This window comes from Mytilus trossulus, chromosome 6 (genome assembly GCF_036588685.1).
Source record: "Mytilus trossulus isolate FHL-02 chromosome 6, PNRI_Mtr1.1.1.hap1, whole genome shotgun sequence".
Lineage (NCBI taxonomy): Eukaryota > Metazoa > Mollusca > Bivalvia > Mytilida > Mytilidae > Mytilus > Mytilus trossulus.
The window spans coordinates 1494699-1510233 of NC_086378.1; the positions used below are offsets into that span (position 1 = coordinate 1494699).

The 15535-nt window shown below is 32.3% G+C and overlaps 1 protein-coding gene across 1 annotated transcript in view; it reads right to left on the minus strand.

Moving 5' to 3' along the window:
• LOC134722256 (uncharacterized) overlaps window positions 1-15535 on the minus strand; it is a 42943-nt gene that overhangs the window by 10419 nt on the left and 16989 nt on the right. The window contains exons 17-33 of the mRNA XM_063585864.1: window positions 15215-15381; window positions 13995-14170; window positions 13488-13617; window positions 12918-13030; window positions 12250-12465; window positions 11799-11928; window positions 10607-10806; window positions 9382-9497; window positions 8240-8442; window positions 7538-7776; window positions 6812-6998; window positions 5507-5656; window positions 4752-4884; window positions 2469-2620; window positions 1775-1836; window positions 1162-1431; window positions 269-559 (exon numbers count right to left, since the gene is read on the minus strand). Coding sequence (XP_063441934.1) covers window positions 269-559; window positions 1162-1431; window positions 1775-1836; window positions 2469-2620; window positions 4752-4884; window positions 5507-5656; window positions 6812-6998; window positions 7538-7776; window positions 8240-8442; window positions 9382-9497; window positions 10607-10806; window positions 11799-11928; window positions 12250-12465; window positions 12918-13030; window positions 13488-13617; window positions 13995-14170; window positions 15215-15381 — 2935 coding nt within the window. The remainder of the gene's footprint in view (window positions 1-268; window positions 560-1161; window positions 1432-1774; window positions 1837-2468; window positions 2621-4751; window positions 4885-5506; window positions 5657-6811; window positions 6999-7537; window positions 7777-8239; window positions 8443-9381; window positions 9498-10606; window positions 10807-11798; window positions 11929-12249; window positions 12466-12917; window positions 13031-13487; window positions 13618-13994; window positions 14171-15214; window positions 15382-15535) is intronic.

Sequence of the window (15535 nt, forward strand, 5' to 3'; positions counted from 1 at the left end):
CCAAAATCGGGGTAGCAAACTAAAACCATAAATGGTTTAAGAAGATAAAATACGATTAAGCAAATAATTTATGTCAATACAAGTGCCAAATACGGTAGAAAATTATACATAGTCGGGTTCATTATTAAATTCTTAAAGACAATTCAAATTCCTGACAAAAAATTATATGAAAATGTAAAACAAAATATACAGATTAAAGATAGTGAAGTTTTTAATACAATACATACATTTTCTTCCTGTTAACAAAACGCTATAGCTACTAGAATACCTGCAAACTATAAGCTGTGGTATTTACATCCCCGTCCACTCTGATAGTTATTGTTATCGGTGTGTCAAGATTACCAACAGTCAATATAGAATTTTCAACAGGATTTATAACTTTTAGAATTATAATGTCGCTACGGCGCACTCGATTGGTTAAACTCATTTCAGAAGGGGACGTTGGTGTTACTAAATCCTTTGTTAGTTGTGCAGTGATAAAGCATGCTCCATAACAACTTAAGTACGGTGAACAATCCCAGCTTTCATATTTATTCTGAATTGATATCCCATATGTCACCTATATAAAAAATAAGATAGAATTTTCATATCAAATTATAGTCAGATTTGTTAAGTTATCAGTTATCAGTTACTAGTATGCATGTTGTACGTCTGTTTGATAATTTATAATTAGATATATAAAGATGTGATATGAGTGCCAATGAGACAACTCTCCATTCAATCATAATTTTCGAAGTAAAACATTATAGGTCAAGGTACGGCCTTCAACACGGAGCCTTGGCTCACAACGAACAGCAAGCTATAAAGGGCCCCAAAAAATTACTAGTTTAAAACCATTCAAACAGAAAAACCAACGGTCTAATATATATACAAAACGACAAACGAGATACTCTCATGAACCACTTTTACAAACGACATCTACTGAACATCAGATTCTTTATGGAAATGAAATGGTATGTGTATTCATGTTTTAACGAATATACAGTGTGTCTTTGTTGCCTAGTTTTCCAAATAACTCTACATTGCAGCTTATAACAATATTATGACATTGACCATGATTAACGAAATTGATCAAGGATACCTGTATCGTGCACACCAAAATTGGTAGCATACAATTTCAAAAGTTTATCTATCAAAACAAAGAAGATTAATAATTCTCACTTCAGCCGGATGTGTTATAAATGATGTGCAGTTCTTGCATGTAACATCATAGACTAAAGATGCAGTATTATCTGTAACTCGTTTGTCGATGTTGATTGTCGATAATTCTGATGATATAACTACGGGATCCTCAGCATATGCCACCGTGGCACACAATCCTATGAAAATATTGTCTAAAGCTTGATGATAATCTGTGGCAGAATTGGTGGATATACTGTCTTCAGACTGTTGTGAGTATGTGGCACTATACGTTGTTAATAGAATTGCTGCCTATAAAACAAGAAGGTTGAATTTTATAATATGTGTATGCGTTAAAGTAATAAATTCATTTTGCTTAAATAAGAATAACCTTCGATTTCGTACACGGATGATGTATTTGCCCACCGGAATCTCTCATCAAAGTGTTTTAAAAGTTTTCTTTATGGTATACATATTGCCCATTGCTTTAAAATCGACCGTCTCTATATTTTCATATATGTATATGATTCATCTCGCAGAATACATTGCCATGAATACTATTTCAACACATGAGAAGCGTCATAATTGAAATAAAAAAATAAGATACGATATTTAAAAAAAAATTCTTAACATTAGTGTTTGTATATAAACTTACATCATTAATTGGCAACGGAGTAACGATCACTGTAGTAGTCCTCTTTTTTCGCCTTCTCGTTTCTGAAAAATATTGATTTTATAACCATACTTAATGGTGCCCTCAGCTTAATGTTGTATTTTTACCCTTAAATGGTTGTTGGCTTACATATGTTTATGCAAAAGCTTTTCAGAGGAAATTATTTTACTTTTAACATCAAAATAGAATCTTACAAAGTGTTCTCACTAGTAAATCCCAAATTTGAATATATTTCACTAGATTATACAAGTATTTCTGCTGTTGTCCTTTAATCAATTGTTCTTCTTTTCCTTTTTGAATATTTCTCGGAGTTCAGTATTTTTGTGATTTTTCTTTTGACCAACTGACAAATCGATGTCAAGTTAGTCATTTAAAGTATAAAAACACTATTGCAACTGTTGCACAAATAACGGACAATATATTTGAGATCAAGGTATATTTTTCAACGAAGTTGGCTGCTTAAAGAGGTATATATTATTGGAAGGTTTTGAGTCCTTACATAGTTTGCTTTATATTATTAATTTCAGAATAATATTCATTTGTATGTAGGCTATGAGCGTCACTGATGAGTCTTATGTAGACGAAACGCGCGTCTGACGTACTCAATTATAATCCTGGTACCTTTGATAACAGTTTTTAAAAACATTATTTTGACAATGAGTATCCGAATACGTACGGTCTGTTCCTGTTGTGACATATGCAGCTAAACTAGAAGCTAATGATTGACTCTCAGTGATCACGGTGTGTGCCAACCCACCAGTGTCAGCCAATCGCTGTAGCATGTTATTAGCAGAATCTAAAACAGATGTAGCGTCAGCTGGATCAATGCTGAAAAGTACAAGGTAGGCCACAGTAATAACATTTTCAGAAAGATATTACTGAAAACGAAAAAAAGGTGGTCGCCAGTAATTTTTAAGAACAGGAAACAAAAGCAAAAAAAGACTAATTCGATGAATTTTGAACTATTAAAAACTGTCCCTTTGGGATAAGGGAAAAGCATTAATGTACTTTTTCATTTCTTTTTCATTTTTTCTGTATGCAATTAGTATATATTAATTATATACTATATAAATTCTTTTTCTTTGCGTATATAAAAGTGAAATGAAAGTTTCAGATAGGCTGCTATTTCTTTTTAGCGGATTGTCCTCCTAAATATACTTGGTGTATCTAATTAGGTACACGTACTTTCAGTTTTAATGTTCTAAAACTGATGTTTTACTCCTCCCCAAATGGCATGTGCATCACGTCACATATTATACTTCTGATACTAAAAGGTCTGCTTCATACCTTGACCTTTTCCTGAATATTGACACAGATGTATGACTTCACACGAAAGTCTATGATAAACGGGCCGATTTCAATTTCCTTATTCTTAGCAGTAACATGCCCTCTGCCCCTTCGTATGGTGTTTACATATCTCAATTGATATGTTATTCTCGTACATGTTCTCACTATACGGACTTCATATACAGGAGTGTGCTCCTAACGCAGAAACTGCTCAAACTAAGTTATGAGGAATAATAAATAAACTCCGCAAATTTTACGGACACCATCACGTATTGGTTGATCCATACGATATGTCTTTGTCCAAACTAACTAAACATTTTAACCACGTGTTAGATTGTGGTTTGTCATCATGTCGTCTGATCTTTTAATTAGCGAACGTGACTTATGGCGTTGTCAGTTTGTTTTAGATTTACGAGTTTGACTGTGCCTTTGGTATCTTTCGTCCCTCTTTTATTCCCGATTGTATCTGTTTTGCTGAGTGTGAACTCGCATTGCTATAAGACGTGTCACGGTACTTTTCTATTCCAAATTCATGTATTTAGTTTTGATGTTATATTTGTTATTCTCGTCGGATTTTGTCAAATGTCCCACAGTTTGTAGTGTTTTCTGTTATATTCGTGTGTTGTGGTAAAGATAACTAATCACCAAGTTAATTTATTAGCTATAGATTTTAGTTTGGGTCAACGAAATTTATACAATGTATTTGGTTTACAGTTTGGTTCAAAAGAAACACCGACATAGCTAGATAATACAATTAATTATCTAGTTACTTTTAGAAATTCAAATGTGACGTCACTTTGTGCGATGATGGCTTTTGCTAAGTTGGCTGCGTATTTCTATGTTCTGGTTTAAGATGCTTCATGTAATGTATAGTCATTTTATAATATTTACTGTTTGCAAAAGTATGAATTATTCTAAATATTTAAATAAGTATATTCTTATCCCAGGCAGAAAACTTTAGCCGTATAAGCCACCACTTTTTGAAACTTTTGGTCCTCAGTGCTCTTCAACTTTGTTGTTTTGGCTTTCGAATTTTTTTCAATCTGGGCGTCACTGTTTAGTCTTGTGTGGACGAAACGCGCATCTGGCGTATTAAATTATAAACCTGGTAACTTTTGTTAGATATTCTTCGTGTGTGTCTTTGTCCTATATGTTCTCCCATTTATTTGTATTGTAGTCCTGCCATGTAATGTTGTCATGTTCATGTTATATTTAACATTACCACAAAAGCGGGAGATTTGGCATGCCACAAAACCAGGTTCAAGCCGCATTTTATTTCTTAAAATGTCCTGGTCTAAGCCAGGAAAATGGACATTGTTATATTATCACTGAACTAGCATATATTTGTTTAGGGGCCAGCTGAAGGACGTTACAGGGTGCGGGAATTTCTCGCTACCTTGAAGACCTGTTGGTGACCTTCTGCTGTTGTTTTTCCTATGGTCGGGTTGTTGTCTCTTTGCCACATTCCCCATTTCCATTCTCAATTTTATTGTTATATAATAGTTCGTTTTTGTGTGTGTTACATTTTAATGTTGTGTTTCTGTTGTGTCGTAGTTCTCCTCTTATATTTAACGCGTTTCCCTAAGTTTTAGTTTGTAACCTTGATTTGTTTTTTTCTCAATCAATAAATGAATTTCGAACAGTAGTATACTTCTGTTGCCTTTATACTTACGCTGCAACCACAGAAATAAATAAACTGGTAGCTACTTCATTGATAACAAGGGAAACAGAACCAGTGCTGTTCTGGTCATCAGATACAAGGAGACTGGACATTGTCATAGCCATTCTTATAGCTGCATTCATATCTGTAAAAAAAAATATCATTTTTAACTTACAGAAATTCAAATGTTTACAACTAACCTTTCACACACAATAAAGTTAGTCAGATAGTATCAAGACACATTACAAGCCAAAAAATACATTACAATCTTACAAAACCATTTATCTTGTTCATTGTTTTATGAAATCATGAATGAATATTTTTTTAATTTCAAGAGCTTTAACACAATTAAATAAAAAATATGCTTTAATGAGTAGCTTTATTTCAACTGAAATTGTGTGTGGAACACCCATCGGTTTTCTGCTCTTTGGTCTGATTTTTTCACCTTGGCAACTTACTCCTTTCTATTCTTAATTTTAATTAAAATACGTATTCTCAACAAGTTTGTTCTGAGATATGTCTTCAGACGGATTTTTTTTTAATTGAGTTTATACGAGTTAGAGCGACACCTGAAACATTGTAGAACTATATGTAGATCCCGTTAATATCTTCAAAGTACAATAATGCAGACAAACATATACTAGATGAACGAATTTGATTGATGGATCTGGGCAAATAATTTTATAATAAACATCTTTTTTCGTAGAAACTGGGGGGAAATACAAGTCTTCTCTTATCTATCATATCATGTTTTAAATTGGTGTTACCTGTTTTGAGAGTTGCTGTTATTGACGCGGCAGCTTGGTCAATTTCTGCTTCAGTAAAAGTCTTGCCCAACACAGTAATAGCTGCCTTTAAATTTACATTCGAACATGCTCCATATGTATCGCATAGTTCAACTATAACGTCATAAATACCTAGAATAGTTATCAAAGGTATCAGGATGATAGTGCAAATAACAATCAAAATCAAGGAGTAAACAAAGACTCACAAAAACAGAGGTCATTTACGTCAACAGTTATAAATAATGCTAGTAATTAAGAAATAACACGAACTCCACTAAAAAACTGGGAGTGAAATCAGGTGTTCCGGAAGGGTAAGCATTCCCTGTACCGTATACGACACATCTGTCATGTGTACTGTTCTTCGCCTGTTTGTTTTTTTTCATTTTTAGCCATGGCATTGTCAGTTTATTTTCGATTTATGAGTTTGAGTGTCCCTCTGGTATTTTTCGTCCCTCTTTCATATTTTTGTAGTCGATTTTAAACTACAAACCATATGTTCACAAAGAACCCCATTTATGTCATCCTATAAGGGATAAAATTCTGATTTTCAAAGTGCAAAATCAGATTGTCCATTGGTTCCTTATAAAAAAAAAGATATATGTATATGTACTGTTTATTATGTCCTTTTTTTATTATTCTCAATAAGAGTTGTGTGATTTCATTAATAGAGTCATATATGATCTACGCATTATAATTATACGGTGTTTTACCTGATTGTTGTAAAACAAAATTCCTGTGTCTTCATTTGCAAAGTGTACAATGTTCTAATATCAGTTCTATTGTATGCTTTAACGCCTTTGTATTGACGTTTCTGTTATCAACATAATATTTTAGAATACTTGAATTTTATCAAATTTACATCAAATTGGCTGCATTATGTTTGTTTTACCAATTTTTTTGGGAGTCTAAGTATTTTTCAAAAAATTTCGCAAATTAACCTTCCATCATTTCCGAACTGAACAAAGAAATAACACGACGGGTGCCGTATACGGAGCACCTGATTTCACTCCCGGTTTTTAGTGAAGTTCGTATTGTTTTTTATTTATTATTGAGTCTTTGTTTACTCATCGGTTTTGATTGTAATTGTCATTAACCAGACTGAGTCTTCGAATAATAATATTAATATATAAGTAAAAACAACACTAATTATTTTAACACAAAAACATGGTTGCCACAATAATCCGGTATTTAATTATTTTGATTTAGGTTTCTATTTACTCTGCAAGGACTGACACACAAAATACACAAGCAACTTTAATTACTGCAATTCTATACTAATAAAAGTACCTTCCGTCAATTTAAACATATAGCTGTATACGTCAGATAGACCCCTGGCGTTCAGACGTATTCTGCCGAGATTAGATTCCTTCACAGAGAAAAAGAATACCGTACTATCTCCATCTATATCAGTCCAACCATCGCCTACATCTATAGTAAAATCTGTGGTCATTGATGTTCCATTAGACGGGCTTATCTGCCGTTATAAAAGAAAACAATAAACTCATCATAGATACCAGGACTAAATTTTGTATATACTCCAGACACGCGTTTCGTTTAAAAAAACTCGAATTCAAAAAAGTTAAAAGCCAAATAAAGTACGAAGTTGAAGAGCATTGAGGACAAAAAATCCTAAAAGTGTTTCCAAATACAGCTAAGGTAATCAACTGAAACTATCCAAAAAGGTACAATGTGGTTTGTGGCATCACAAATTATGTCAGATATTTTGTATTTGTTTGTGGGATTTTTTTTTGGGGTGAAGAGGATTAATCTTTTTTTTAAATTTCACATGCATGTTGCCTATTCGTTCGATGTGTTTGAGATTTCGATTTTGACATTTGATAAGAAAATTTCCGTTTTGAATTTCCGTAGGTTTGCTATTTTAGTACTCGAATGTTGCACTGACAGATTTCACAAATTTGTAATGCGACTTATCTAAGCACCCATCATAGCGAAGCCTTTTCAATCCAGTAGTACACACCTTTGATCAAAATACCAAAACAACATTCGATTTACCTGGATATCGCCAGTTGTTGGTGGCGAATTAACTGTAACATGAACCCTCTGGGTACTACTCTGTTCGTTATCTAGGGCAAACGCTGTTACAATAAATACAAATGTAGCTCCTGCTGGTAGCGTGGCAATGCCAGACAAGTCAAGGAACAAGGAAAAGTCCTTGTTTGTTACCGATTCTGTTGATTCTTGAAGTATTGACTCAGAAGGAAGTATAGTTGAAAGATCGATTGAATCAAAACCTAAAAATGAACAAAAGTTAGTTATTCCGTTGGCATTTTTCATGTTTGTTGGTTTAAAATAAAATCGTGAAACGGAACAACTGTGTTGCAATAGTCAATTTCAAAATCTTACGAAATTGTCAAATTCTCTTTCCTATATATATATATTCTTCTCTCAGTAAAAAGTTGCAGAAAAATGTAAGAATGCAATCATACGAATAAAAAAAATAGTAATAGTTTGCAATTGTAGCTTGCCAAATATTAAACAATACTGTTGTTATTATAGATATAAAGAGAAAAACACACAATAACATCGAAAAATTATAAACATAAAGGCAAGCAAATCTATTGTCAGCAACAGGTAAAAAATGAAAATGGTCTGACACAAGTACAGGAAAAGTCGATACAAGTTAAAACTTAAGTAATACACATTCGGCACTTCACAGCTCTGGGATTTTGTGGAAAATAAGGGAAATTGTCTTACCATTATCGGATGAGGAAGACCACATCATCATAACTGGACCATGAGACGTAACTGCACACGGAATTCTAAGTTTATCTCCAGGGTTTACTATAATATTTGTGAGTTGTAAAACTAATGATGGTGGAAAGACATTTACAATTTCTACAGTTGTCGTGAAATTACCCGTACGTTGACCGACCGTCATCGTAACTATCCACATCATTCTGAAAAAAATAAACATAACCATACTGCTGTTCAAATGAAATGTCATAAATCGATTGAGACAAAACCGGATTACAAACTAAGACCGAAGGAAACGCTTCAAATATACGAGAAAAACAACAGAACAACAGAACAACAGAACACTGAAGTGAATAAACGTTGGTATTTTCCCTTTCTAGATTTAATTCGTAAAGCATCATTAGTCAAATTCATGTAAACCATATCAACTTAGTTCTAATATTTATATATATTTCATAACATACTGAAACGAATATCAAAATTACAAATGTCTTAAAAAAAAACCCACACAATTAAAAATGCACATGTTCCAAAAAAAAGTATCAGCAAGACCATATGTCGTCTAATAATCCACGAAATGACCTCCGAAGATTAGACGGTCATATTACCCGATATTAATATTTGAAGATGGCGAACACATCTCCCCTTAATGTCAAATTAAAAGTTTGCATGAACACGTACCAAAATGAGTTGAATTAATGACTCAATTCAAGTCAATAATAAATCTGTGATGTTTTCAACTTTTTTCACTAACCTAAACTAAACTACATCCTAATAACGAAGTAATATTTTTATTTTAATTTTCCCGCTTTAATAACAGTCAGACAAATAAAAATCAACCTTAATTGTGTTTTCTTATTCGGATCTAAATTCCCTTTTAATAAATTGCAAAGACATAATAATATTCATCATCTCCTTGTTTCAACACGCGAATTTTATCACGATATCTCTTATTTTATAAAACCATTTTATAAAACCATTTTATGACCCGGATTTGTTTTTGACTATCACTATCGATTTTTGAGTTTAGAACATCGGTGTTCTACTGTTGCCTTTATTTATTTCCTTTAACAGTTATAATATTTTACTTACAATTATCCTGATTATATATCCATACATATAAAAAAGTTATATTGGCTTACTTGTCGCCAACAGCTAATGTATTGGCTGGTATTACAATCCTCTCATTGAATGTAAACACTGATGACATATGAACAGTATCATTTCCATGTAGTATTAAACAGGGATAACCATTTTCCTAAAATTAACAAATTGACAATAATTCATTTTTTTATACAAATTAGGCCGTTACTTTTCAAGTTTGAATTGTTTTACATTGTCTTATCGTGGCCTTTTATAGCTGACTATGCGGTATGGGCTTTGCTCATTGTTGAAGGCCATACGGTGACCTATAGTTGTTAATGTCTGTGTTATTTTGGTCTATTGTGGACAGTTGTCTCATTGGCAATCATACCAAATCTTCTTTTTTATAATAACATTTTTCTTTTAAATATAACAAAACTTATTCACTGGTATGAACTTCATTCAATTGTAACTTTTTCTTCTAATTAAATCAAGAATTACACAATCAAGGAAAAGAAAAAAAAACATTTGAATTTTTAAAATCTCACCAAGTTTGTCTAAACATTTGGAAAACATGTTTAAAAACTATTCAACACTGAGAAGGTGCACACTTTGGCAAAAAAATTGATGCTAGACAAGTGATAAGGCATCGTTTAAATTCAAAACTCTCAATAGTCTCTATAAAGTTCTCACACTAGGTTAAAAAAAATAAATGCATACTATATTGGTTGAATTTCTCTGTGATGAATTACTCTTTATCCGTATTATTAGATTTTACGGAATTAAGCTTTACTAAATGTAATGCACCCAGTCTCTCAGATGTCTTCCCTTTTTATTAGTATATGCGGTTATCTCAATATATCTTCTTTGTCGTTACCAAGCAAATACACAATTTACAAATAAAATTATTGAAATCTGATCAACGAATGTATAAATGATATTCATCAATTTTAAAATGAAGAATCCGAAAGGTAGCATTCAGTGGCGGATTCAGCCATTTTAAAAGCAGGAGTCCCAATCCAGAGCAAAGGGGGGTGTCACAAGCCAGAGTAAGGGAGTGGCGGAGGTTGGTGCCAACTATATGCTCCCATTCAAATGCATTGATCGTTCAAAAAAGGGGGTTCCAACTCCCGGAACCTTTCTCCCATCCCCTGGATCCGCCGCTGGTATTATCATAAATATTTCGTTTGTTGTTTTTTTATTTGTAAAACAATGTTGTTTACTCAATGACTTTTATAAGATTAAAATAGTTTTAGTCGATTATTTTCAATAAGCTAAACTTGCATATTCGCATGTCCAAGTAAAGAACTTGGGTAAGTTCTGTCTATCAGGATCCTGTGAAATGCCAGCATCAAGCACGACTTCCTGGTGAGTAGCAAATACCATGAAGTCACCGCCATCGATGGTAACAGCCAATGGTTTACTGATTGTATGGAACGTTACAAAATCAACAGCTTCCGCCGTAGGGTCGTCTTCAAAGAATGCTGAAGAAGAAAAATGTTATAATTTTAGTGATATCTCTGCGGTTGCAGTTGTTTTGGTCTTGGAAAATGTGAAGATGGTTCAGAATCCATGTGTTCGTAGATAGTAGATGTTGTTGTGTCCTGTTAAATTGTTATACGATGATGACTGATGTTCCCATATTTTGACTATTTTATTGATTGTGACTGTTTATTTAACGCATCATGTAAATGTAACGGAATTTGATGAGACTGTTATTAAAGTGAGAGGGTTAGCGCTATAGAACCAGGTTTAATCCACCATTTTCTACATTTGAAAATGCCTGTACCAAGTCAGGAATATGACAGTTCTTGTCCATTCGTTTTTGATGCGTTATGTTTTTTGATTTTGCCATGTGATTATGGACTTTCCAAATTGATTTTCCTCTGAGTTCAGTATTTTTGTGATTTTACTTTTTTCTTTATGTCTCTTTGGATTACGTAATGTTGATTTAAGATCCTTTACTTAAACTAGTTTTCCTACAATGAAAAGTCTCATATCACTTTTAACATAATACTATCTTATCTTTTATCTGGTTTCCTTGATAGAGTTGTGCTTTTTTACGGATTTGCATGTCATTTGTCATCTGTAATAATCAAATTAACGTTTATTTTATCTCGGTTGAAAGTAATTATTTCAAATACTAGTAGAAATTCAAATTAACACGGAGTAACAGACGATGCTAAATGATATTTTTTTTTATGTATGTTTATCTGTTGTATTTGTATTGTCTTTTGCTAGAGTTGCCCTCTCGAAACTAGTTAATAAATATTAGGATGAAAACGAGTCATGATTATGAAAGTCATTTTCCATTGATGTGTTTGGGCTTATGAGTTTACCATTTTTGTCTTTGCGTTTTGCATTTTCTTTGAAGTTCGGTATTTTTGTTATTTCAATTAAGTTAATACATGAAAAAGATAACAGGCTATAAAAGTTAGTAAAAGATCAACTGTTTTTTAAAGTGATAAAACTCTACCATTTATTGTAACTGTATACATGCTGCCACCTCGCAATGTGTTCGGTCTGATTGCTGATATTGGCTTGTCATTAAATACTGACAAACTAAAATCGGAGGTTCCACTTTGCCAACTAAATTTAACGATTTCCTTCAAAAAAGAAAAAAAAATGACATGTGATATCAACAGTTTAAATTCAGACTTATGCATGTGACTTACTTTATTTCGTTGCATCAGTTTCAAATTTTAAATAAAATAGTTAAAAATAGCCATATTTGTTATTAAGAAAATGAAAACAACACGTTATTAATTTTCTACGCTTTCTTTGAGTTTACCTTCATTAGGAACGTGAAAAAAATGGAATATTTGAAACCAATGATGTCTTAAATCAAAACAATTGAAGATTTATATTACGAAAATCAGGACGGTATTAACGTAATGACTACTGAGCTAATTAGCAATCGTATTTACCTCCGTCAAGTTGTAACATTCTGGTACTTTGGCTGTGGCATAGAAACGTATTATATTGGCAGGGTCAACATGAGCTGTATTGCCAAGTAACATTAAAGATACAGATAGAGGGTTCATGGTCATCTCTCGGGAAACATTGTGTCTGGCAACGTATGATAAGCCATTTAAATCATCTTCAACAGTTACACTGAATTCAACATTTTCCCCAGGTTGTATCTGAAAATGCACCAAATGTACACTGTTTAATGCATAACAAAGCGTTGATGTTCATGTGGTTACAATATTTCGACAAAAAATGCAATGCTCAAATGAAATATTGTAAATACCATATGCAAGCAGTGGAAGAGCTATAGAGACATGGTCAACATCAAAATGACACCCAACTTTGTGTATGAAAACCCCGCGTTTCGGTATCAAGGCAAAAGAGTTTTTTTCTCAAGTATCAGTAACTATCACATTATTCTGACATTCATTTTGTCATTTTATTTCACATATTTTGATTAGTCGTTTGGTTTTATATCATGAGTTTTTCTATTTATGCAAAATAAATTAGTTTTTTTTCGTTGTGAATTCAATCGACAAACCTCGAAAGATTTCGCTACCCTATATTAATAGATCTGTCGAATGGTTGTAAGACTGATAAAACATATAAACTAAAATGAAATTACCTCATCATGGTGTATTGCTAACATCCTAGGACTATTTTTCAGTGAATTGACTTTATGCATAAGGGAAGTAAAAGAGGTAGAGTTGTCCCAAGAAGTATTTCCAGGCGCTAAAACTGAAATAATAACTTCAAATTAATAATATTCACTATTTAAATTATTTTTCTTCCAGTATTTTTTTTAAAATAATTTGATCAGAAACATTACCACCAATTGCATTGCCAATCAAGGAATTTATTTCATCATGTTCATATAGCGCGTTGATCCTTAACTATATAAATTGAAATCATACATATTTTGTAGACAATAAAAACAGTTGTAGTTTTTTTTCCTTTCTATAAAAGTGACGACAAACATTCAATTGTCTATTGTCAAATGAATAAATACATATAAGATGACAGTGACGGTGGTTACATTTTTTAATCACATTAAATGCTCGCAGTTTTTACAGCCAGCTTGAATTTCAACTAAATCATTAGATGTGCTTTCGTACTTTAAACTTGATATCTGAACACTGAATTTCTAAATAATTATATTAGAGCTTCTTGGTAAAGTATCACTTCTATTTCCTACCTTGATTGGCCTGAATGGACCAATGAGATCTTAATTTTATACAGCCACTATTTGTCTGTTTCAGTACCACATTAAATGATTCGCAACGTCCAACTACTGATGGTCCAGTCAGGGAAAACTCGGGATGCATCTAAATAATTTTTTTTTAAAACTTTAATAATTATACCTTTCTATTACTTTTATAACTAATTTGCCGATTAAAACATGGAAAAAACGACCGACACTTTAAGCTCTGGTTTTTTAAATAATATTTCAAGAAGACGTAGTGTCATAAAACAACTACTCGATATCAAAAATAAATTCTTCTGTAAACTGTTTAAAGCAAACAAGACTCGTATTTGAATGTGAAGGAACACTTTAGAAAAAACTAATTTGATTCTATAAAGATTCATATGATCATCGTAATTAACAATTCGTTGTTTAATTCTTGTAAGTTTTGCCTTAAAAATAATCGAATACATTGTATAACATCGAATTATATTCAAAAATTTTATTTCAATCATTTACCGCATTTACTGGTGTGCTTATATTTGTACTTCCTGTAGCGAACTTTGCATACTGTTGCATTGCTCCAATGCGGTATATTGCTGATGTTTTTAATGTTATGGTATGACCTGGTCGTAGAGTATTATCTCTGCCAAGGTCTACAAGTACTCTCTTACCAACAGTTATACAATGTGGATCTATAGCGAAAGAGAAAAAGTCAAATTTACGTGAGAATAAATACAAATAATACCAGTATACAAACTATAAAGTTATCATATTATACATATTGAGGAGATATTTTAGCATCACACAATACGCTTCTTATATTCATCAAATTTTACTACTGGATTTCTACGTCAAAAACATTTCAACAGTTTTTTTAGTTAGTATTACTCTTGTGAAAATCATTGTATCATTTTGGATCTCGTTTCATACAATTGTATGAATACATGTCACAAAACCAAGTTTGCGCTGTGCTGTTGTTAATGGAAGATGGCCGTGATTATTCTACAGCTTACATCTTAAATTTGCGATTGACCCATTGGTTGCCTTCGGCTTTTGTCTGCTCTATGGTCGGGTGGTTGTCGCTTTGACACATTCCTTTCTCAATTTTATTATATTATTTATGAATGCGATTCTCAGTGTTGAGTGTTCTTTACATTTTCTGTGCTGTATTCCTGTATTATCATATCAGAGATATATTTTAACATTGAAATATATGCGATAAGTTTGACTAGCCATAAAACCAGGTTCAGATCACCATTTTTCTTAAAATATCCTCTACCAAGTCAGGAAGATGGCATTTGTTAACAAATAGTAAGTTTCTGTGTATGTTGGCTTTTGTTCTTGTTGCCCATTAGTCTTTCCGTTGTTCCGTTGTGTTCCTCTTATAGTTGATGTGTTCCTCCCTCGGTTTTAGTTTGTAACCCGGATTTGATTTTATCAATCGATTGATGACTTTTGAACAGCTGTATACTACTAATGTTGCCTTTATGTACATATTAGTTGTAAAGAAGCTTTGTTCGAAAAATAAATCTTCTATTGTGGTAGATCTAATAAAACACACATTTCTTTTTTTTTCTTTTTTTTTTAACTCATTTGAAAAAAAAAAAAAAGAAATATGTAATCTTCATTTTCGAAATAAGGTGCGACAAGTCTATTAATTCAATTTAAAGCAGAAACATTTTAGTCCCTACCATTAACATATATCTAGCAATTCAACTTTATAGATATGAGAATACCTGTTCCTAATAAATTATAAGTATCCAAATGGAATATATCGCTGCATTCATTTGGTCCAGTTATATCTCTATTGAATATAATACTGAAGTAACAAAAACTTCTATCAAATATGGCAGCTTGTATAACTGGAGCCTCGGCTCTGATGATAAAGTCTGAAGACTGCAACCTACAAATAATATGTGTACATGCCATTAAAATATATTTTCAAAAGATGCACATTTCGACAATCAATGTCTCTTCAGTGATGTTTGAGTCGAAAATATTCACTTATACAAATTAAATAACGATGATTGATTTTAAATGTTTTAGTCGTTTTTAAA